The 23240-nt window shown below is 29.0% G+C and overlaps 4 protein-coding genes across 4 annotated transcripts in view; 2 read left to right on the top strand and 2 right to left on the bottom strand.

The window, feature by feature from the left end:
* Positions 1 to 974, bottom strand: part of LOC149892928 (heparanase-like) — a 1929-nt gene extending 955 nt beyond the window's left edge. The window contains exon 1 of the mRNA XM_090094497.1: positions 1 to 974. This exon is cut by the window's left edge and continues 955 nt beyond it. Coding sequence (XP_089950623.1) covers positions 1 to 488 — 488 coding nt within the window. The 5' untranslated portion in view covers positions 489 to 974.
* Positions 975 to 6395: 5421 nt separating this feature from the next.
* On the top strand, positions 6396 to 9550 carry LOC145187273 (KAT8 regulatory NSL complex subunit 2-like). The gene is made up of 6 exons (XM_090094502.1): positions 6396 to 7258; positions 7407 to 7535; positions 7724 to 7876; positions 8083 to 8328; positions 8592 to 8736; positions 8871 to 9550. The coding sequence occupies exons 1-6, from the start codon at positions 6967 to 6969 to the stop codon at positions 9298 to 9300; spliced, it is 1395 nt and encodes a 464-aa protein (XP_089950628.1). The 5' UTR covers positions 6396 to 6966; the 3' UTR covers positions 9301 to 9550.
* Positions 9551 to 9712: 162 nt separating this feature from the next.
* On the top strand, positions 9713 to 10932 carry LOC145187276 (putative ribosome biogenesis protein RLP24). The gene is made up of 6 exons (XM_080063622.2): positions 9713 to 9885; positions 9989 to 10102; positions 10259 to 10331; positions 10432 to 10495; positions 10611 to 10690; positions 10800 to 10932. The coding sequence occupies exons 1-6, from the start codon at positions 9805 to 9807 to the stop codon at positions 10868 to 10870; spliced, it is 483 nt and encodes a 160-aa protein (XP_079919748.2). The 5' UTR covers positions 9713 to 9804; the 3' UTR covers positions 10871 to 10932.
* Positions 10933 to 15258: 4326 nt separating this feature from the next.
* Positions 15259 to 18206, bottom strand: LOC145187275 (apoptosis regulator Bcl-2-like). The gene is made up of 2 exons (XM_090094619.1): positions 17550 to 18206; positions 15259 to 16056 (listed from the first exon to the last, which is right to left on the bottom strand). The coding sequence occupies exons 1-2, from the start codon at positions 17973 to 17975 to the stop codon at positions 15946 to 15948; spliced, it is 537 nt and encodes a 178-aa protein (XP_089950745.1). The 5' UTR covers positions 17976 to 18206; the 3' UTR covers positions 15259 to 15945.
* Between the last annotated feature and the right edge of the window lie 5034 nt (positions 18207 to 23240).

Here is a 23240-nt window from a genome sequence, read left to right as displayed (position 1 = left end):
ATGTTAAAATGAGCTGGATATAAATCAAACTCATTACTAAGCTCAAAATTCGAATTGTAGTCCTTATGAACAATATATTCTAACAGTTCATTTGCATTTGAAGGATCCCAAGTACCATCAGGGTAGCGATTTAACACATTAAGGCCAAATATAAGTCTCCATTTAGCTTTATTTACAAAGTTCATTAGTGTGTCAAAATCATCTTTGTCATAGTAACGCTCATTTGGCCTAAAATTTATAAAGTCCTCCTTGGTACCACCAAATCGCAAATAGAACTCTCCTTCTGAAGAAAGTCCTTGAGCTAATGCCAACAACTTTTCTGATTTTAAATCAACAAGGTGTGACTTAGTATAAAAATATGTTGCATCAAATGTTAAAGATAAAAATTCTCTTTCTACTTCAGAAGCAACTTCTTTAAAATTGATATTTAAAGACACTTCTTTAGTATATGCATACTGTATTAAAACAAGAATTATCCAAGAATACATTTTCCTAAAATGATAAAATAGTAATAATTGAGTAAAGCATACAAAAAAAAAAGTAAATAAATATAGATGGAAATTACAATAACTAAATAAATTACATTCATTTTAAAATGTAATTGTTATACTTATGTCTTAAAAGTTTTTCATTGATTAACGAATTAAAAAATATGGGATAATGTGAAGCACACATTTAATGTTCAAATTTTTATTATTATTGTTATTGTTGATAACAGAAGTAATAATAACAACATGCATGAAAAATGCTCAAAAAATGTAAAAACTAACAGTTAGAAAATGAGAAAAAATGTTCTAACAGTATCATTTAACTAACAAGCGTAAGAGCTTGACGGTGAAAATAATGGACAAGAACTGTTTTCCCGAGATGTCAGAACATAAACCATATTTACATTATTATCTGACCACCTAACAGCCATCAATAACTAAAAGTTGTTTGGTTAACCGTGTTCTTCACGTGAAGATTTAAAGCTCACAAAAGCTCAATTGTTTTATTTAATTGTCTTTTGCAATTGTAGGTACCAGGCTACCGAGAAAGCAGTGTCAAATCACGTTATGGCAGAGCTGAATATTAACTTTGAAAGTGAATTCGAAATTGAAAGTACATTAATTACACGTGAAAAACGAAACGTGGAAAATGCTGTCATTTACACGCAGGGAACTGGTATAAAATTAGATGCGTTCGATGAGTTCCAAACATGAGAAGATGCGATACGTGAAGCGCTCCAAACACAAGAAAGACTTTCACAAGGGTTGAGAAAAATTTGAAATTTAAAATCAAAGAATATCGTGCATGTGACAAGCACTTCAAGGAAGACAAAATATATTATAACATTTGTAAAGTCTATTTACTCATTTAATCATTTCGTCATCTGCATTCTATAAATTCATTTTACGTTTTATTTTTTGTCTGGTTTGTTTATGTTAGAACAATGCATACAGAAACAATGATATATACAAACTAGATGTCTAACTTCACAAAATATTTGTAAGAAAAAGTGTAGCAAGTTTTTAAAGCTTTTAATGCCGAAAGCCTTTTTATTTAAACTAAAAATTATCCGTTTTTGTTTTGCTTTTATTTATCGTTGCGTCATTTTAGGCTGGGAAAACAAACCTGGCTGGCAAAAAATTTGCTTCACTGCGGAAGCGTGAATATATGTGATTGTACAGAAGTTCTTAGTAGAGAAAAAATCGGTAACCAAATTTTTTGAGAACGCGCAGAGCAATACGATGGACATCAATCTTATAGGTTCCTGTCAGTTTGAAATTGTCTTCTATATCGTCTTTCCAACTCTGCCATTATAAAAAGCACATTATAACCGATTTATTTTTGTAAATATAATTTACTTTATATATAGCTGGTTAAATATTTAAATGGTTTAAATACTTAGTCATTCTTGCGGTTTGCCATAAATTAGCTTTGCTGATTTCTTTAAAACTGTGACAAACTATTTTTTTTCTTTATTGTATTTATATTTATTTTATGTATAAGCTATTTATCTTTAACTGTATATATTTCTGTAGTTAAACATATTTTATAATATTCAATATCGTTATCATTTCAGTATCTATATATATATATATATATATATATATATATATATATATATATATATATATATATATATATATATATATATATATATATATATATATATATATATATATATATATATATGTATCAATAACTAGTGTTACCATCTCTAGATGTTATTACAGCCTGACAGCGCCATGGCATACTTTCAATTAGAGATTTAATCGTTTCTTGAGGGATATTTTCCCACACGTAGATAAGACTTTGTCGCAGCTCGTCTTGGCTGTTAGGTGGTTGATGTTGGCTTCTAACAAGGCGTTCGATTATGTCCCAAAGATGCTCTATTGCGTTCATATCTGGACTGCAAGCTCCAAAACTTGAATATTAACATTAAGTATTCAGTAACAATATATGTGCTGTATGTGGTGTTTATTTATCCTGTAAATTATCCTGCATAAGAAGGAATCCATCTCCAATGTACGGTGAAAAAGGTACCAAAAAAGGTTTTAAAATGTCTGCTATCGTTGAGAAGTCAGGCATCCACTATTAACAATCAAAAGCTCTGTGCGAGCTGTTAAAGATATTCCGCCCCATACCATCAATGTGCCGCCTCCATATAAAGCGGTTTCTCGAATGTTACAAGGGAAATATCTTTTATTTTGTCTTTGTACACTCTTGGGCGGCGATCAGAACTTACAAGGCAAAAAGTTAACTCATCTGTAAATAAGACCTGTTCCGAATCATGTATTTCTCAATTCATATGCCTCCTTGTAAAAGCAAGTCTGTTTCTTCGGTGGTCTACAGACAATCTGAGACCAGTAACTGCTGCCCAAGGTCGTAGATTTAAAGCACGAAGTCTTCTTCTTATGATATCTTAACCAACAGCAGCTCCATGAACCTTAGCAAGTTGTATTTGGAGACTTCGTGCAATAGTGAAACGTTCTCTCAGTGTATCAAGCATTAAAAATCAGTCCTCCACAGTATTGGTAGCTCGTTGTCTTGGCTAAGTTGTCTAGTGTAATCATTGGTCTCTACAAGCCTTTGTAGAACCCTACCAACTGTAGTATAAGACACTCCAAATCTTTTACCAAGTTCGCGATTTGTTAATCCTTTATTGGACAAAGTAACAATTGCAACATATTCATCACGACTTAAACTTCGTCTAGAACGCTGCATTGCGAACAGATAAGTTACTCAAATGACAGTTATCTTTTCTACAGTTAAAAAAATTTAAAACCAATACATACTTTTCTTTTAAAAGTGAGATTTAATTACAGCAAAATATGCTGCTTATGAAAAGCTACTATAATTTCGAAATTAACTAAGGGGAAACGGGATCAAACGTATAAAAGGCGAAACAATAAACATTATTATCATCTTTGTAATTGATAAATCCGGGAAATACCTAATATTTTTCAAAATAAGTCAGAATTTAAAAGTGGTGTGTTAATTTTACGGTTAAGTGTATGTGTGTGTGAGTGTGTGTGTGTGTGTGTCTATATATATATATATATATATATATATATATATATATATATATATATATATATAAAACAAAAACTAAAAAACTTTACTTACCATCAATTTTCTTGAAGACTTCTTTTCTGTATCTAAAAGCTCAGAAAGTTTTTTCAGCTTTAGAAAGCTTGATAGGCTTATTCCCTGTTCGATTTAAATCAGACTTTTTTCGAATCTTTGTTTTCAAGTTAGCATTTTTTTTCAGCCAATACTTTCAAATGTCTCTTTGGGCATGCTGATTGCAACAAAAGGTCTTGCAATAGTTAAAAAGTTTTTTTATTTTTTTTTTTTAACGTCAGGAACTTGACTTTTTGGAAGAAGTATCGGCAATTCACATAAAATATTAATAAACGATTCTCATTCACTTTCCTTAACATAAGACAACTCAGTTGCAGCTATTTTTTCACGTATGTAAGAAAAAAAACTATTAGTAGAAACACGGAGCTTTTACTCAAAATCAAAAGGAATTATTTGTAAGCAAAAGCAAAACTTTATTCACGTATTTTTGAGCATTTGCTTTTGCTATGAGCATTTACTATGAGCATTTTTAGCCAGAGCAAATTCTTCTAAGCAATTGCTTTTTTTTTTCACCCGGACTAATGTTCCAAAAGAATGAGATTATTTTTTCCTAATTACGGGTATATCTTGGGAGATGATAATGATGATGATGATGATGATGGTGATGATGATGATGATGATGATGATGATGATGATGATGATGATGATGATGATGATGATGATGATGATGATGATGATGATGATGATGATGATGATGTTTGTTTAGTTATACTTCTGTTTTGATGATGCTTTTCAGCCTATACAACCTTTGAAATGGTTCAACGCAAATAAATCACGTTGCAGCATCATGTTATGCGGAGAACTTTGACGTAGATGTTTGTTGTTTTTTTGTTGCTTATGGTTTCAGTTAAAACCTTTTTTTTTTTTATTTGTCTTTTATGTTTAAATCGAATTTAGTGGATTAGTGTTTTGATTTATGATTCAATGTTTTGATAATATTTTATTCAATTTATTGATTTTAAATTCAAGTAGTTCAGAATAGAATTAAAGAAATATCACAATTTTTTTTAATATTGCAAGTAAAATATTGATTACATAAATGACCTTTTGTTGCTGGAAAAACTCATGGCATCATTTTAATTAAGTTCACATTGCAAAATGCATTAAAAGAACTCGCGTTTTACTTTGAATTAAGGGTAAATGAAATTCATTTAGACAAATTTTTTCAATGGATTACGCTCCACTTTCTCATGAAGACGTGGCAAATGGCTTGCATGACATTTTAACCTAATTTTTAAATTTTACTTAACTTAACTTAATTTTATTTATTTAACTTTTCTTAAAAACTCCAATAATATGAAGAACTCTTTTACGTTTATTCAAGTTTTTTTTTCTTTTTCTTTTAAACATAAGTTGCCACTCACATTGAGAACCTTTGATGACAAAGCAGCTGATCTCCATTAATTAAAAAACTCGTCTCTGACTAAAGGCAGACAAAAAATAACAGCTCAGGTTATTTCGCTGGCAAATTGTTTTTTTAGCTTTCGAACAGGAATGAATTAGTCTTTTAACAGGTTTCATGTTATATCTTCAATTGTCGCATCGAAGGATACCGCATCAAAGGAGCAGCAAAAACAACAGCAATCACAAAGCTGTTTTGTTTCACCAACATTTTGTGATTGCGAAAAAAACAGCAAAAAAAAACAGCACAGTCATGATAGTCCATGAAAGTATACTCCGCTAACTAATTACATCGTTATCCTCGGTTTGTAAGGGCAAATAAATTGAATGCCCGTTTATTTCCCCGTTCATAAAGATAAAAAACGGTTTAGGCTCGAATTCAAAAGTCGAACTCGAAAGTTCAAACTGACTTCAAATTTCAAGTTCGAATTCAAAGTAGATAAATATCAGTCTTAGAAGTGGACCTTGTCTATGAAATTATCATTTTAAATTTCAGTTTTATTTTGTAAATTGGGACCTTATCATAGTAACATTTGTCTGTTACTAGTTAATTAATGAGAATATTTCTAGAATGTTCTTTTTTTAAACATGTAAGGATGGTATATTATGTTAAAAATTGTTATTTTTGAGATTACAGTCGTAATCAAAAAACAATATTTCTATGGAAGAGAGAAATTTGATCATCAAATGTTATTACGGAAGTGGGCTTAAAAGTGCAACAGCAGCACATGGTTCAAACAAGCACATGGTTTAACAAAAGACCCATTCACCACACACAGCCTCAAAAGATTAGTTGATAAATTCGAAGAAAAATGGTGCACCACCCCACATTTTTAATGGTGTCAAACACTTTGGTGAAAATCGAGTAATTGGCAGACATTTCAAACAACTCTGGTCTCCTAGCTCCCTAGACCTTAATCTATGTGATTACTTGCTCTGGGCTTTTGCCCTTATTACAAATGGCGGATTCAATTTGTAAACAAAAAAGCGGCTTCACTTTTCGTCCAATAAAATCCCGCAAGTTAGACATCAAGTATATATAACATATCATTGAGCAAACCTTTCACAAGAAAAAACAGCTACAGCTATTGAAACTTTGGTGATCCGTTTCGAAACTGTTGTGCAAGAAAATGGAGGCCATTTCGAGCATCTATTATAAACTACAAAATATATTTCTAATTTAGTTGTATTTTTGAAATAAAATTTACTGTTGTTTGATTATTTTTTCATTTTGCTTATGTTAAAATTGTGCGTTTTTTTTTGAACACCTTTCACTTTAAACTTCGATAAAATTTTATGAAGAGTTTATCGTTAGTATAAATGGGGTATTAGCTTAAACTACGATCAAACCGTGTTTTATGGTCAGTTTGTCCGGGATGAAAGATATTTTCAATAAAACCTCGTTGTGTTTTATAAAGTTTATTGTTTTTCATGAAAAATGTCACTAATGACATGCATAAGGATATTTAAAAAGGTTTGTTTTTATTAACACATCCTTGAAAATTTTTCTTACCCGAACCGTTTTCACAAAATTTGTGGGAAGTTTTTTAAAGAGTGTTTCGAATATTTTGAAGACAACATTTTATTTTTTCGAAAATATACAAAAGTTTAATATATTAGTAAGCTAATGACACAATTTCAAAGAAGTAAATAGACAAAATACTATATCCTATTGCATAAGATTTAACAAGGTTACAAGAAATCACTGTCGCCTTTTTTTCTCTTCCAAACTTGACTCAGAACAAACTAGATAACACTTTTTACTATGCAAACCCAAAAAAGTAAAAAATTCAAATCTTTATTTTTCCGTTTGTGATCTTCAAATCTTAATAAGTTTGAAAATGTTACATAAAGCTCTTTATTTTACTAATTAGCTAACCTTTATTTTTTAAAAAGTTTTTAACTAAACAGTAGCAATAAAAAGTTATAATACAAATGGATTCACCCTCAACATCTGCTACTCAATCAGCAGATGAAGATGATGAGAATATTAACATTCATCATGAAACTGATGGAAAACTCATTCCTAATGTTAACATAACTTCTTGTACTACACCTCAACCATCAATTTGTAAGTCATCAACAGGTACTTGTGTTCTTATTGCCCTAAATGGTTTTGATTATTGTCACAAACATATACTAGAAGATCAGCAGAGTCCCTATCAGCAATGTACTTTTCTTTCAAAAGTTGACATGTCAAGATGTTGTAATCCTACACCTAAACAAGGTAATAAAATTTAATGTCTAAAGTTGTATGAGTTTTATAACCACAGTTTGTTTACTTTGTTATATCTTCTTAGTGTGTATTTATCTGCTATTAATAGGAGAATAACTTATTTCATTTTCTGAAACATAAAAATTTCTGATGGTATTAGATGAAAAATCTTCTTTGTGTACAACCCATTTGCGTGAATTTGAAAAAAGAAAAGAAAGGAATTTAAAGAGAAGGAAGAAAAGAAAATTAGTACAACAACAAAAACTTCAGCAGCAGAAACAAAGACAATGTATGTATCATTTGTTGTTTCCATTAATACACTGAATGACAAGTACTGCAAATGGTCAGAGATACAGATGGTCAGATGGATTTGTTTTCTAGATAAACCATTAAAGATTTAAAATGATTAATAACTTTTATTTTGTTTTTTAAGTTTTTGCTTTGGTTTTGCATTATTAAAGTCTTTTTTTAACACAGGTAACAATACAGAAGATGTTGCTCATAAGAAATCTTTTTCAGTTGTAAAAGATAAAAATCTTAAAGCTCTCATAGAATCTTCATCAGATGAAGAAGAAATTAGTTTTTACACTGACAATACCAAAGTTGAAAAGATTGACTGTCTATGGCTAGGTATACTTTTTAAAAGCTTTCCTAATAAAGATTACTAAAATTTTCTATATTTTTTGTGGCTAACCTTATAGTTCACAATAATCGAAGTATTTTTTTTGATTATTGTGAACTATAGGCAAGTCATAAAAATGTAAATAACAATAAATTTTTCTTTTTCTCTCTTTTTTTTTCTATGCATGTATTATATTGTTTTTATTATTTAAAAGGGAATCAAGCCAGTGATGCTGAATCAACTGACAGTGAAGATGAATGTTTGTTGAATCATGCTGGTGTCTGGACATTAGAAGAATGTGTACAAATTTGTCGAGATAAAATTCTTCGTCTGCGTACATTGTATGCACAACAATTTAAACGCGTTCAATATATATTGAAAGAAGAACGTCGAAAAATGTTAATGGCTTATGATATTGATCCAAATGTACTTTCAAAAGTTGGTTTTGCAAGAATATATGGTATTTTTTACATTATATTATCTTTTCTTTTTCAAAGATAAGGTTGTTTTTTTTTGTTTTTTTTTTTAAAAAAAAATTAATATCCAGAGTTTAAAATACAAAATTTTTAATAATTTCAAGTTAGTCTTCCATAAAGATAGAAATAAACCTGCACCCTTTTTATGATAAATTTTTTAAAAATATTTATCTTTTTTTTTTTTTTTTATAAGCATTTTTTGCCTGAAATCTTATTTTCTGATATTTTTTCTATATGATACTTTTAGGTGACCCTGTGAAAGATTATAAGCTTGACATGTATCTTCAAAACTACCAGCGTGTAACTGGTCCTGCTCTACTCTGTGAAAAACTTATGAAAGAAAAAAGGCTGAAAGGGACAACATTAAATGCTAGAAGACCAGACCTCCCACGGTATCTTTTACAGTTTTTTAAAAATCTAGTTTCAATATCTTTATATTGTAATTTTTCAATCATAATATATTTTATTTTGATTACAAAAGTTGCTTAAAATAAGATGTATGTTTTATATTCCTTTCAATTTATAGCTGCCAAATGAATGCAAACAACCAGCGGTGTGTAAACAAAGTTCTTCCATTTTCTAAGTACTGTTATGATCACATCTTGAATGACTCTGAGCAATACTTGTATATATCATGTGTAAATCAAAAAAATAAAAATTTTACAGAACAATGCCCAAATCCTGTTGAAGGTTTCCTTAAAAAAACTGCATGTCGTAACCATAATCTTTTTCTATCAAACGTCACTGATCAAGCATGGCAAAAGTATAAAATGGCAAAAAGGTTGAAAGGAAAAAAGCGCAAAAAGAAAGATGATATAATCAAAGAGGTAGTGACAAAAAGAAGATTTTCTGGAAGGAAGAAAGAGAACCTTGAAATGCCAGCAAATTCTAATATTAGTTTAAAGATTCCGCCTGTTGAATTCCTTTCCAAAGATGATTGTGATAAAACATCTTGACCTCTTTCTAATATTTCTCTTGTAAGTAGTGAATAGTAAAGATAAGTAGTGGATTCATCTGCAAGATCCGTTGAGAAATCTAAAAGTATTATCAGAGTATTATTTCAGTTCAAAGTGAGATTTTGAAATCTTATGAACCTTTAAAAATTGACAGCAGAGAAAACTTTCACAATTTAAATATTTGTATTCAATATATAAACAGTTATAACTTTCTTAATTCTTTTATAGTTAAAAAAAAAGTTAGTGGAGTTAAGCTTTGTTCATTTTTTATTTATTATATTTCAGATTTATTGATATATTTATAACAAATTTATTTATGAGATAACCAGAACTACTTTTTAATTTGTTTTGTAATTTTGTTCAACTAACAATTATTTTGTTATTTTCTAAACAGTCATTTCCATTTTACTCATTAGCTTAGCCATCACATGAGGTACCTTTTTTTTAGCCAGAACTTCCTAGATTTAAATAATTTTTATGTAGAAATATTGACAACAAAAAATCATGCGTATCGAAAAGTGTTACTTCTGTTCTTCCTCTATTTATCCTGGTCATGGAATTACATTTTGCAGAAATGATAGCAAGGTGAGCCCATTTGTGAAATAATAATTTTTGATCATTGCTCAAGTTTTTAAACACCTTAATTTTATGGTGTTTTTACATTGTTTCTTCATTTTTAAATTCACAGGTATTCCAATTCTGTCGTTCAAAATGTCACAAAGCCTTTAAAATGAAAAGAAACCCGCGCAAAGTTCGATGGACTAAAGCATTCAGGAAGTCTCACGGAAAGGAGCTCACAGTGGTAATTATATTTAATTATAAGGAGCTTACAGTGGTAATTATAATTTATTATAAGGAGCTCACAGTGGTAGTTTACAGTGGATGTTTATTTCTGTTGTCTCTTTTTCAGTAAGTAAAATGAAATCTCTACTAATGAATCGTTGACTTTTATTTTCAGGATCCGTCTTTTGAATTCGAAAAGAAACGAAATACTCCGCTTTCTTATGATAGAGAACTGTGGTCAAAAACAGGTTGCTTTATTTTAAGAAAATCGTGGAATTTTAAAATCTTTTTTGCTTTTGGTAGTTTTTATTTGTTTTTTCTTTTTTTTTTTTTTCTTTTTTTCTTCAGTGACTGCTATCAAACGAATTGAGGAAATTAAGACAAAACGTCAAAATCTATACATAAAAAATAGGTAAGCAAAAAAAGTGTTTAACTTTTAATTACTTTTTATGTTTTACCTGCCGAAAAAAAACCAAAATTATTAAAACGAGCCTTTTTTTTTTTTTACTAAAATTTCTTTCAATTAGGTTAAAGGTAACTAAGAAACTTTCAAAAGAAGTTGATCTGAAGGAAGTTCAGACAAATATCAATTTAATCAAAGGACCAAGTAAGACTTAATTTCAGCTTTGTGTAAACATTTTTTTTGGAGTGAATAGAGCGACGTTGTATTTCATATTCAATATCGATATGTAACTTTTTTTTTTCTTTTTAAATAGTCAAACGCAAACAGAAGATTGCTCTCGCCCAAGAAGTCAAAGTTAAGGAAGTTGCGATGGAAACAGACTAGATTATAAACCCACTAAGTAATATAAAATTTAATCGGAAATGTCGAAATAATCAAATGTCGAACGTTGTACTTGTGTTCTTTTTGAATGTGAATAAGGATCATAATGGTCTACCATCTTTTTCTATTAAAAGAAATAAAATGGCAAATGATAACAAATTTGGACAGTGTCAAGGACCGTGCGGGTCATTTTGAATAATGATTATTGTATTTTGTTATCAAACTTTAACTATTTCAATTCAGCTTGTTCTCTTGTGACTTCTTAACCTCTTTATAACTGATGAAGAAATTTTTTTTTCTGGAGTGCCGCTGCTTAGAAAGTCAGAATGGACGGTAGTAATTCAGTCGGCTCTCAAACGATTCACACGCAACACATACAATATCCATTGCACTGGCTTTACATTTGAGTTGACCTGTTGTGAGAAATCGAGTGGTTTATTATCTCGTCGGTTGACAAGTAAAACTCATTAAGTACAGTTTTATGGGAAATTGACTTTTATACACTGTGATCCCAAATATTAGCAACATATTGCAAGAAAAAGTCACTAAGTGCATAAATCAATCCGAAATAGTAGTATTTTATTTTGAGATATCACATTGATATCTCGATAAATGGAATTTTAATAAAGTAAACTAACTAAAACTTGATTATCTCAAATTAGCTGCAGTATCACTTAATGAGTTTTACTTGTCAATAGACGATCTGTAGAATAGAGAGGTGATGAAATCGGGAATGTGCGTGTCAAGTCAGTTCTGTGTGAATATAGCTCAATGAGCAGGAGCGCTATCCTGTTGGAAGATAGATGAGTGGTCTGCAGTGTTTTTTTTTTAATAATTATATTGTAGCATTTTTAATTATAAGTATAAATACTTTAATATAAACGAGTACAACAAAAAAAACAAGTTATTTGCATTATCTAACATTACTTTTAATTATTGCACCAATCCTGCATATATATATTTTTTTTTTTTCCGCGTTACTTTATACCTTCCGATGAATCGTTGATTAACTTCTCAAAGCTGTTCTCGATACATGAAGTGCATATTTTTGTTTGCTATTCTAATATGTCTCGTTCTCTTGCTTATTATATGCAAAAATCTGTTATACTAGATTCTGTTCGCGCTTTTGTAAACAAAAATTAGTGCACTAGGAAAGTGCAATTATGACTTCATTGCCAACGAGACTCATGAGTGCCTTTTTTTTTCTTGACTTGGATTGTTTATCTTATCAGCTTTTTAGTTTGTTTTCTGAAAATTTTCATTTTTTAAAACGTTTAGGAAAGAATTAAGTTCGATTTTTCATCGCAATTTCGATCACACAACATAGCTCGAATAAAATATAACTTGATTTGTCTTTTGTTATTTACGATAGCTGTAATGGAAAAATACAACGCTGTTTACTTTCATATTTTTATGCATTTGGAGACCTGGAGACCAAAACTGATCTTATCATCTCTGTAATTAATGAGAAGTATTAAGGTCAAGAAATCCAATTAAACTAAATCTCACAGTGTTAGTCAAATCTTTGTTTAAAAATCAATATCAGGTTGAGATAATGCGAAATATTTCTTTTACGATGCGTTCGTGTGTGTCGTATGGACTATATCTGTAATGCTTTATCTACCTATCTTTCTATTTATCTATCTATATATATAAAAAGATAGAGATAGGTAGATAGATATAGAATTTAAAAGCTTTTTTTGCGAATTCCTCTAAACATGGACTCATTGTTTTACATCAGAGGCTAGCAAGCCATGCGAGCTTCCCATAAACTCAATTTTCATCCGTCAACAAAAAAAAATCTATTAAAATGGCTGCCCAGTTTTAAAACAGAAACTCTGAACACGTGGTATTAGTTTAAACTCTTATACCATTTGTTTGATAAGACTGTTCAGGATAAAGTAACTACATCATACCTTGAAAAATTTCTACACAAATTACACCAAGGTAAAGGAAATTAGTTGTCGGCACGAACAAATTTTATCATTTTTTCAAAACGAACATTTGTAAATTTGGGAACTTTTTTCGTGTAAACAAAGTCTGTCAGTGATAAAATAGACCTGTAAGGTTAATTTTAAATTGAATAAAAAAGTATAGCAAGATATAAAAAAGCTGAAAAAAAATTTTTTGTCAAGATCTGGTTTTATTCAATTCCTAGCTCCTTCATTCACCAGCCTTAAGTTTGTGCATTTTTTAAATATTTTTTCCGATATGTCCCCATTTTTGGCCTCTACTCCTCTGTAAACTCCATAATATATATTCCACTATGCATTATTTTTTAGTAGGTGTATTTTCTAATGGGATTTTTTATAAATAATTTGATAATATAAAACCTTTTAAAAAGTTATTCAAATTTATAATTATCTCGCAAAATACGGCCAGATAACTCATGTTTTCGTTTTTCATATTTCATATATTATTTCATTTGTCATAAAAGGCACATAATAACATTTGTTTTTGTCAAATAAAAAATAGTTTATATATAGCTGGTAAATCATGTTAAGTTAATATTAAATTCTTCGTTATTCTTGCGGTTTGCCATAAACTGACTTTGCTAAATTCTTTAAAACTGTGACAAATTATTATTTTCTTTTATTGTATTTACATTCATTTTATGTATATGTTACTTATCCTTAACTGTATATATTTATGTTGTAAAGATAAAAATAGAAAATTCTATAATATTCATAAACTGGAAGTCTACAGCAATATAGTAGAGGGAGTAGTTCCCTGGACATGAAATCATTGTGCTCCAGCTAGCTACAAAACTAGTTGGTATTTTGTATTAATTATTATATCTCTAGTTATACATGTACTAGAGTAGGTAAGTAAATGATCTCAATTTCTATATTATCATCAGCGTTGTTTCTTAAAATATTAAGAATGTCTAGCTATATAAAATTTAGCTTAAAACTTGGTTCTATTGCTGTTATCTTAAGTAGCTAAAAGGAAATTGATGTGAATGATTGGTGAGACCAAAAGTTTTCGACGAATCCGACAGACTTTAATATAATTTAATTTCTATTGTTTAAAATAAAAGATTTGAAACAATGCACAGCGAACATAGTTAGCAAAAAAAAAACAATATCGTTGCACATCCATCTCTTATACGTCTGTGATCTAAATTAAGTTTGAAGACTTTTTTTTATAGATCATCGATGTCGATGTAACGCTAAATGAATTTTTATAGATCATCGATGTCGATGTAACACTAATGAATTTTTATGTTTTCTCTTAATCTTGCAAGTAAGTTAGTGCTCAGGGGAAAGCTGATAAAGATTTAGTTAAAAGGAATATAATAGAAAATATTTCTTTGAACCGGTTTATAGAATGGCCTGAGTTCAAAAATATTACCAAACTGCGTTTTCAGTTAAAACAAAAGGACGAGACGATCACTATGCGGTACAATAATGTCTTAGAATTTCTCCCACCTGATGGAATGGACTTCAATTGTGTGTTAGAAAATTTTTAAAGAGAAGACATATTTTCTTAAGGAGACTGTTTATCTTAAAATAAAAAACGCTGGTGTAACTACATTAGACAATTACTTTTTTAACCCTATTATAAAAATAAAACTGAAATTAACTAAAAAGTTAACGTGAATTGATTAATGGACTTTTTTTTTTTTTTTTTTTTGCTAAAATAGGTAAGTATGTACATTATTGCATACCATCAGTTCCAGCGATCAGCAGGCTGTCAAGTTGTCTTTTTTTTTTTAAATTCTTTATTATCATTTTTTTTATTTCATTTTTTTCATTTATTTTTTAAATTTTTTCAGTTTTGAAAATTGAAAAAAATACACAAAAAAAGTTGCAAAAAAAAAAAAAAAAGTAATAAAATTAAAAAAAAAAGTAGGCTATCATGTTGTCATTTTTTTATTGGTGTTTCTTATTAAATCTTTTTTTTTTTCATTTTAACTTTTTCAATTTTTAAAATTGAAATACTTGAAAAAAAAAACAACTTGACAGCCTGCCTTCAGGTAACCATTTGATTAGGATCGTTTAATTTAGCCCTACATCATCAATATAATAAAAATGTTTGATCATATTGGTGATTTAGGGCTAAATCATCAATATGATCGAATCACCAATATGATCAAAAATTACTCATAAATTCCATTACCAATATGATTTATAAAAAAATTTGACTACTTTGATGTCTCCAGGGTAGTAAGATTTTTAATTTAACAAATTAAACGTTTAAGCATTTTGACCACCCCCTTACTTATTACTTCAAGGTGTTCAGCTTTACCCATAATGCTGTTATTGCATATCTGGATTTTAACAAATTATTTTAACTGGGTCTCATTATTTTTTAATCTCTCTAAATCCCCATTTGGTTGCGTTGTTAACAAAAATTAAAAAATCCTTCAAAGATCTAGAAATGACAACTTTTTAAATGAATCTGTTGCTTTTTAAAATAAACAATTCTACAGGTTAATACGTATTTTTTCTATATGTACAAAAATAAATAAATATTCCTTCAATAAATACTTTTTTTAATAAAAGAATAACTCCATACCAAAGCCGGTTGATATTTCATAGAAAAATCAGTTATTTTATTGGGCAGAAATGCAATTGATTGCAAAAGATTTTTGCCCAGCAAAATAACAAAAATAAGCAAAACAAAAATGATAAAATATTCATGAATGACTCATATCAGAAAGAGAAAAAAAAATTAAAAAGAATATCAACAAGCGCTTCGGTAAACACCTGATCAATTCAAGAGGGGAATTTGAAACGTTATTGATTTTTTATAACCTTTCTAAATCTTTAATTTTTTTTAATTTCTGAAACTCAAATGTCAACTTTGGAAGATTTTCAAATCTCAATAAGACGAACGTCTTTCTTACATCTTTTTTTTATCCTATTCCGTTGACTATCGGTTGCATTAGGCGTTCTTAACAACCAAAACGCAAGAACAGAAAAAAACAGGCTCGACAACTTTGTCTTTTACTGAGCCATTCATATTTGCATTTCTGCAACAACGACAATGAAATAAAACTTGTACAAATAAAGCCGAAAACATCCCCCTTTATTTGCCACTCCTAGCTCTGTAATGGATGAAGTTTTAAAAATTTAACTTTTGATGTATAAAGCAGCGGCTAATGTTCCAAGACCCAGAGTAGCAGCAAATAATCCTTGAAACCACGAGTCTTGTTTGACATCAAAGTTTTCAATAAAACCACTCTAAAAAGAAATCAAGCTAATTTGAATATATGAAGTATAGCTATGAAGAAATTATGTATAAAGAATTGAAGAATAAAAACTGTAATCAAAGACATTTCCTAAAAGATTTTCAGGCTTTAAAAAAGGATATTATCATTTTGTTAGGGAAAACGATGTAGTTACGAATATTGTTTGTTATTTGCAACTGCTCAAAAAAAAACAACAACAAATAGTTGAATAATTGAACAACGCGGTACTGATCTTAATTAATACTTTCGTTTACTAACGTTTATTTAGATAGATTTGCACACATTCTTTCGTTAGTGTGTTAGAACACGTCACGAGACACCGCGTCTCCTTAGTCGATAACAAACACAAATAACTTCATTTATCAAGTTTAAGCTCTGTTTAAATACAAAAACAGTTTAGGTTTAAAAACAAGGTTTCTATCTTCGAACAAAAAACTGCTTACCAAGTAAACAAATTATGTTGGAAGATATTTTAATAAAAAGATTTTCGAAAATTGAGAAAAACCACTCGCAATTCCAAAAAAAAATTTATTTTGAAAGGAAATAAAAAATTAATAATTAAAAAAGCAATCAAACTTTAATGAATGACTCATTGAGTAAAGAAACCATCAAATTTCCAAATCAATGTTCTTAATTGAAATGAACACGTCCTTAAGATGAAAATACATAAAAATTCAATTCACTTATTCAGAACAAATTAATTTCTACTCTAATTTAACTTATAATGACGTCTGAAATTTTTCTTACGACTTAAATCACAGTCACTAGCGTAACGCACGCCGACATCCAAATACGCACATTCGAAAGCACGTATTCGTTGTACAAATGGAATGAGAAATGTGCCTGAAATTTATTAAATAAACCACAAGGAATTTTTAACTGAGAAGCTACAACCAAAAAATAACGTCATCTCATATTAGCGTTTAATATTGACGTTAAGCTCAAGAGGTAATCCGTTTCGACGCAACATTTTTTAGTGTAAATAAAGTCCGATATTTAAATCAACGAACAATATATTTACTAAGATGTCTGCACTTCTATTTATTCTTTAGAAAGTGTTTTATTTTTACTTCGAAAGCGAAAAAGGAATAAATTAGAAAGCTTTTTTATTGCAGTAAGTTAAGGTGTTAGAGTTGAAACGAAAGTGTTTCTATTTGTCTAACACTTAAAGACATCACCCTTTTCATACTAAATATGTTAATAGGTTTAACAACAACTGTTATCGCAACGTTAAGTATTTCCTGACAAAAATGTGTAAAAATATTTTTATCAATGGCACGATAGAAAGCATGAGAAAAATTCCATAATTAATTTTCGATGCTTAACATCGGAAACTTCTTAAAATGAAATAATATTGCAAGTTTTAAAACTAATGTTTTCCCATAACGAGAATAGCATAAAAAACATTTTTCTTTAAGAAGTATTTTGCGCTATATTTAAAAACTATTGGTCTCTTCAATGTATTCATAAGAAATTTTATCTTACCCATCCTTTTCCGGAGTCACGAATCCAAGAACTCTTTTTAGCTACAAAACCTGCCACCCATAAAGCAATTTTATCAGTGATTTGTTCGTCATTAGATTTTCTACAATGTTCGGCGATTTTCCCTGCAAAAGCATATAGAACAATAATTCTGCCCCAATTAATACCATCACTAAAAATCTCCTCCGCAATTGTGTAAAACATTGATTGAGCATTTTCGGTATTTAAGTTCAGTCTTTTGCACATGTTTGACAAAAAAAGTTCGTGTTTCATTTCAATTTCTTCTACTAACCTTAGCATAAGTTCTGTTTCTTTACGTATTTGTTGATTTTTTAAAAGTTTACCAGTTTTTTTCTGAATCAGTTGAATTGCTACTTCTTTTGCGATTTTGGCTTCCGGGGTATTGAAATTAATCGGCGCATCTGACATTTTTTTTATGTAAAACGATACTCCGACAGAAAGATAATCAAGCTATTAACCAGTAGAAATTATACCACCAAAAAAATGACTTAAAAACGTATCTTACTTTTAATTGATCTTGTCTAAATGTTTTTTTCTATCTTTTGTGTTTATATATAAATTGTGAATAATAATGTTTGATTGTACTCTGACAGTCTTAGCCAGTAATTCCACAGTATTTTCACTTGGAATGAACCATCTGTTTTTTAACGTTGTGCGTTGTTTAAATAGACACTTTGATTGGTTGACTGCACAATCACTTCAATGCCGATTGGTGATTTTATTTTAAAATCTTTTACATGATTGGTTCTAAAAGGTTTAATGTTAATAGGAGGCTGTTTCAATGGTTTTTCACAAGGGAATTAGGTGTTCCCCTGAGAAAATAAAGATTTGACTAGAAAATTCAATAAAAATTCATAGACGCACTTATTGAAGATTTGGCCGAATCTCCTATACATTTATTTCCATGCATGTTTAATTCATTCAGTTTGGCATGAATCAAAGTACTGCATCTAGCAATAACACAAAAAAAAATGTTTTTAAACCATAAATGCTTTTTTTAAAAAGGTTTACAATTAAAAAGCTTTGTAAATTGTTATACGTAGTTTTATACAAACGCAACTTTTATCTAATAAACGTTGCAAAATAGTTATTCCGTGATTGTGTTTATAACTCAATACTTATGCTTTAAAGTTTTATAACAAGTTAATGATTTTCACAAAATCGCGTGAGTCTCGAAATTTCGTTTAATTGGCATTCTTAAAATACTGATGACAATTTCACGCCATCTACTTCCGACGTCTGAAAAATCTAATTTAGGCAAACGTGACTTGAGAATTTTAATGTAAAAAAAAGGGACGATAAAATGTAATTTTTTTTTCAGACAGTATTTAGAATTTTTGTTAAAATGGGTTCTCCACTTACCGCTACTTTACTTAAACGGGTTTTTTTTTTGCTTTCATGGAGGCTAATAAAACTAAGCGGTTTATATTCGATTAAAGATAAATTAAACTGAGAATCGGCGTTTGATGTTTATCTCTAAAAACAAAGGTTTCGATTTCGGATATTGAACTTCTTTACTACTGGATTACATTTCAAAACCTTTTAAAAAATTTTTGAGGTTTTTTTTCTTTACATTTGTCTGAAATCAAGTATAATCTTGTCATAAGTGAGTTACTTATATCCTTAGTGTAGCCAAAACAAAAATAACTAAAAAATTTGATTTCAAAACATTATGAACAACTATTTCTATCGAATATTAGTTGGATCACGATGAGCAATATGGTCACATGAAGAACGATAAGCAATATGATCCATATTGGTTGAGATCATTAGTAGAACGAAATAAAATGAATAACATTTTTAAATTAACGAGCTGCCAAATATTTTTTGCTTGACAATAATCGCATAGTATAAGGTTCGTAATATTGAAACGTTCGTCGCGTTATAATTACATTCATTACGAAAAAAAAAGCACGCACAATAACGCGCGAGGGGAAGATAAAAAAGAATTATTTATACACACGAGGGATGTTAATCCACTGTATGACATGTTGAGTAAAAAACTTGTCATTATCTGAATATTAACCTCTTTTTCTATTTTATTATTATTATTTTTTTTTTTGCGTGTATTTTTATTAGAAAATTTATTAAAATTAAACTTATAATATACGTACATGATTTTTTTGCATACGTTAGTACGTTTTTAGAAAAACTTTAAGAAATATAAGTATAGTTCTAAAAAAGTGTTGTAAAAGTATCAAAGTATCATGAAATTGATCAAGATATGCTCAGCTACTTAAATTTTAACAATAAAATAGATTCAAATTCGTTTTCTTTTCATTAAAATTAAAACATCGACCTTGCAGCTTTTTTTTTTTTTTCGGTGTGCCGGAAATTTTACAAACCGCGCTGATTCTTTTATTTCTATTTATCGATTGAATGTCCGAAGAATGTCCACAAAAAATAAATTAAAAAAAAAAAAAAAAAAAAAGAAGATACAATATAATATTTCGCATTTTAATAAACAATAATTTTTTCTGGTAAGTAGTAAGTCCGAGTTTTTTTTTAAAAAATTTTAACATTTTTATTTCTTTATTAACTGTTTTAATTCTGAGGTTTCTTAAACAGTAAAAAACAGAGCTAAGACTTAGCTCTCTTTTTTACTGTTAGCCTAAGTAGATGTTTTTTAATTGAAGAAAAAAGCACTATAATCGAAGAAAAAAGCAGAAAAAGTACTTCACAGTTAAGAAACAAAACGATCTTTTCCTGATTTCACAGATAATCAACGTCTAATGATATTGAATTCTAATATAAATTACGTTCAGTAGAAAATTCACAATCAAATAGAAAATTCACAATCAAATAGAAAATTCACAATCAAATAGGGGGACCAACAAATTTGGAGTATGAACTTATAAGCTGTAGCAATTTTTGTTATAAAATGAAAATTTTAACAACTTTAAACAAAAAGTTATTTTTTAATAGTTAAATTATTGTTTAATAACAGAAGTATTAAATCAAAGTTTTTTAGACTAAAAATATTATTTCCTAGGACGAATATTAAAGTTTTCCTCTTAAAAATAAATGAAGATTACACAGAAAAACCACAGATGTCCCGTTTCAGAACTTTTCGCATTTACATCCTTTTCGCTTGTATATTGGTTACATGATGTACTGATGCTTGCCTATTACTTCTGACTATAGACAAGTGAAAACCGCCTTTATCAGGCACAACTGAGCTGTTAAAAAATGTTTCATATTAAAGACTACTGAAGACTTCTAACACATAGTTTCATTTTTCTTTAAAGTTAAAAATGTGAACAATCGTGGGTCTTTGTAGTTCTTAAATGTCCTTGTACACCTCAAATGAAATGATTAAGATGTAACACTCTTAAACAATTTATACTTTAATTGGCATCATTTTTTTCAGTCCAATCTTTTATTCGCTTTGCTAAACGAGTTGGAAATTAAAATATCATGCTACTTTGGCTCTCAAAGCAAGCTTTTTTGTTATGAAATTTTTTAAAATACTATTAAAAATAAACGGTGTAATTTCTAAAGCCATTAATAAAGATGAAATGAACTATCAAAATGTTAATATCTTCAAGTTTTTGTAATATATCTTTTTGTAAATAATTTTATCAAAATATTATAGAAAAGCCATACATGCGCTGTGATGTCCGCAATGTTTTATTCACATTGATGTATATTTTTAAAAATCTTAGTCTTCTTATCCGAGTTTATTTCCTCAACTATTATCTATCCCTTCTCTCTAATGATCGTTGATCCATATGCATTCAATGGTTATAGGTTGACAGGCTTGTTCAAGCGAACTAATTATGCGAGTTCGCACTGTAAAATGCTTTTGCATCCTTTGCGCATTGTACGGAGCAAAGATGAGTTTTATATGAGAAACATGAAAGAGATTATTTTAGCATTATGACGATGATTTTTATTTCTTCTGTAGTTATAACTTTTTGTCATTTATTTCTCTCTAATAGTTTCTCTCTAATATTTCTCTCTAATAGAAATAATTTTTCAAAAAAGAAATAAAAATTACGGTCTGAAAACTTAAGTATCTTTAGAATTAACTACATTATAGCCTCTGGCTACAAGTAAAAATACTACTTCATCAAAAACAATATCAACGCTCTGGTTTTGTTTCTAGAGGAAATTACATTGAAACTGAAATTTTAAGTACTAATGATAACTGACTTTTTCAAAAGTTAAAGTCTGGTCAATTTAAAAACAAAACAAAAAACAGCAACAACAACTTGTTTTGTTACATAATCTAATATAATAAGTGGGGCTTCCTAGGGAAATATTTTGTACATTTTGTCTAAAAACAATTTATTTAAACAAAGGTTTTAATACGATGTTAGGTGAATTTATAACTAAGTTTTTTCAAAATTTCATGAAAACGTTTTTATGAATGAAAGTTCAACTTAACGAAAATAAAAAAAAGCAAAACTTAAAATTGCAGAATGATCCAATGAGAAACTTCTTTAAATTTTAACTTAAAAAAACTTTTTAAGCTTTCTTCGACCCACAATAATTTTTATGAGGTGCTATGAGATTTAAAAGTCGATTAGAGCTATGAGATGCTACATGACCTTTGAAATAAAATGTTAAAAAGCTATCTTTTAAACGTCTCACACATCCCCACTTTGATGACTCTTTCGATATAATTGGTTTTTTAACCAACCATAAAAAAAACAATTATGTTGTTACATTTAGGGCTTTTAAAAGAGTTTATTGTGAAGTGTGAAGAATAAAATTCAAAATGAAATTAAAATTTAAGAACGTAAAAAACGTCAAAGAAGATTTTCTTTGACGCTCATATAAACTACATCCACAAGATGATCGTTCATTTTTTAAACTATTCATTTGTGATCGATTAGTGAAATTTTTTTCCCTATGAATTTTTTTAAGTAATTAGACAGAATAATAGTCCGACATTAACAAATTTTTTGTAAAGAAATTTCCATCTTCATCTCATTAATGGCGAATTAAAAATAATACATGCCAAAATACTTTAATTATCGTCAAACAGTGAAGTTAAAATACGCACATTACAATGAGATTTTGTAGTATAAAAAATTTCAAAAAGAGAGACTTTCGAGTAAGCGAGCTTATCGCAATGGTGAGGCAAGACAACATAAGGACAACATGAATATAGACAACATTTAAGATATAGATTAAATTTTTTTCCTTGAGTACATTTATAGACTTAATTCTTTTAAAATAGATAGAAATGTACTTTTGCGGTATATTTTTCACCATAATAATCTCGTTTGAGATCCTCATTTTGTTGCTCTCATCTTTATAATTTATAGAGAATGATTGCAAGGTTTACAATAAATTACGAACTTGGAGATGGATTATAACATTCTTATTTGCTTCTTTGGCAAAATCATTTGGATTATCAAGGGAACTTTAGCCACATAACTATCGGCTAGCCCAACGCATCAGCTGTTTGGTAAACCCTAAAAAAAATATTCTTAACTTTCTTTTATGTACACACGTCCTAAAAGAAAATAAGTCAATAACATTTAAAAAGTATGAAACAATGTTTTCTTGAATGTTTTTACACCTCCTTTTCCCGCACAAAAATAGTAAGACTTTTTCTAAGTTTGTCAGCACCCAGAAACAAAGTTCTTAAAAAATTTATCAACACTGGTTGGTCAGTAAGAGCCCATTCAGTGAGCGTAGTGGTTTTCCGGCTCTGCAAAG

This window comes from Hydra viridissima, unplaced genomic scaffold (genome assembly GCF_058129835.1).
Source record: "Hydra viridissima isolate aposymbiotic clone 2 unplaced genomic scaffold, HvirCarnegie_v1 scaffold_1, whole genome shotgun sequence".
Classification (NCBI taxonomy): Eukaryota; Metazoa; Cnidaria; class Hydrozoa; order Anthoathecata; family Hydridae; genus Hydra; species Hydra viridissima.
This window is presented reverse-complemented; position numbering and strand designations above follow the sequence as displayed.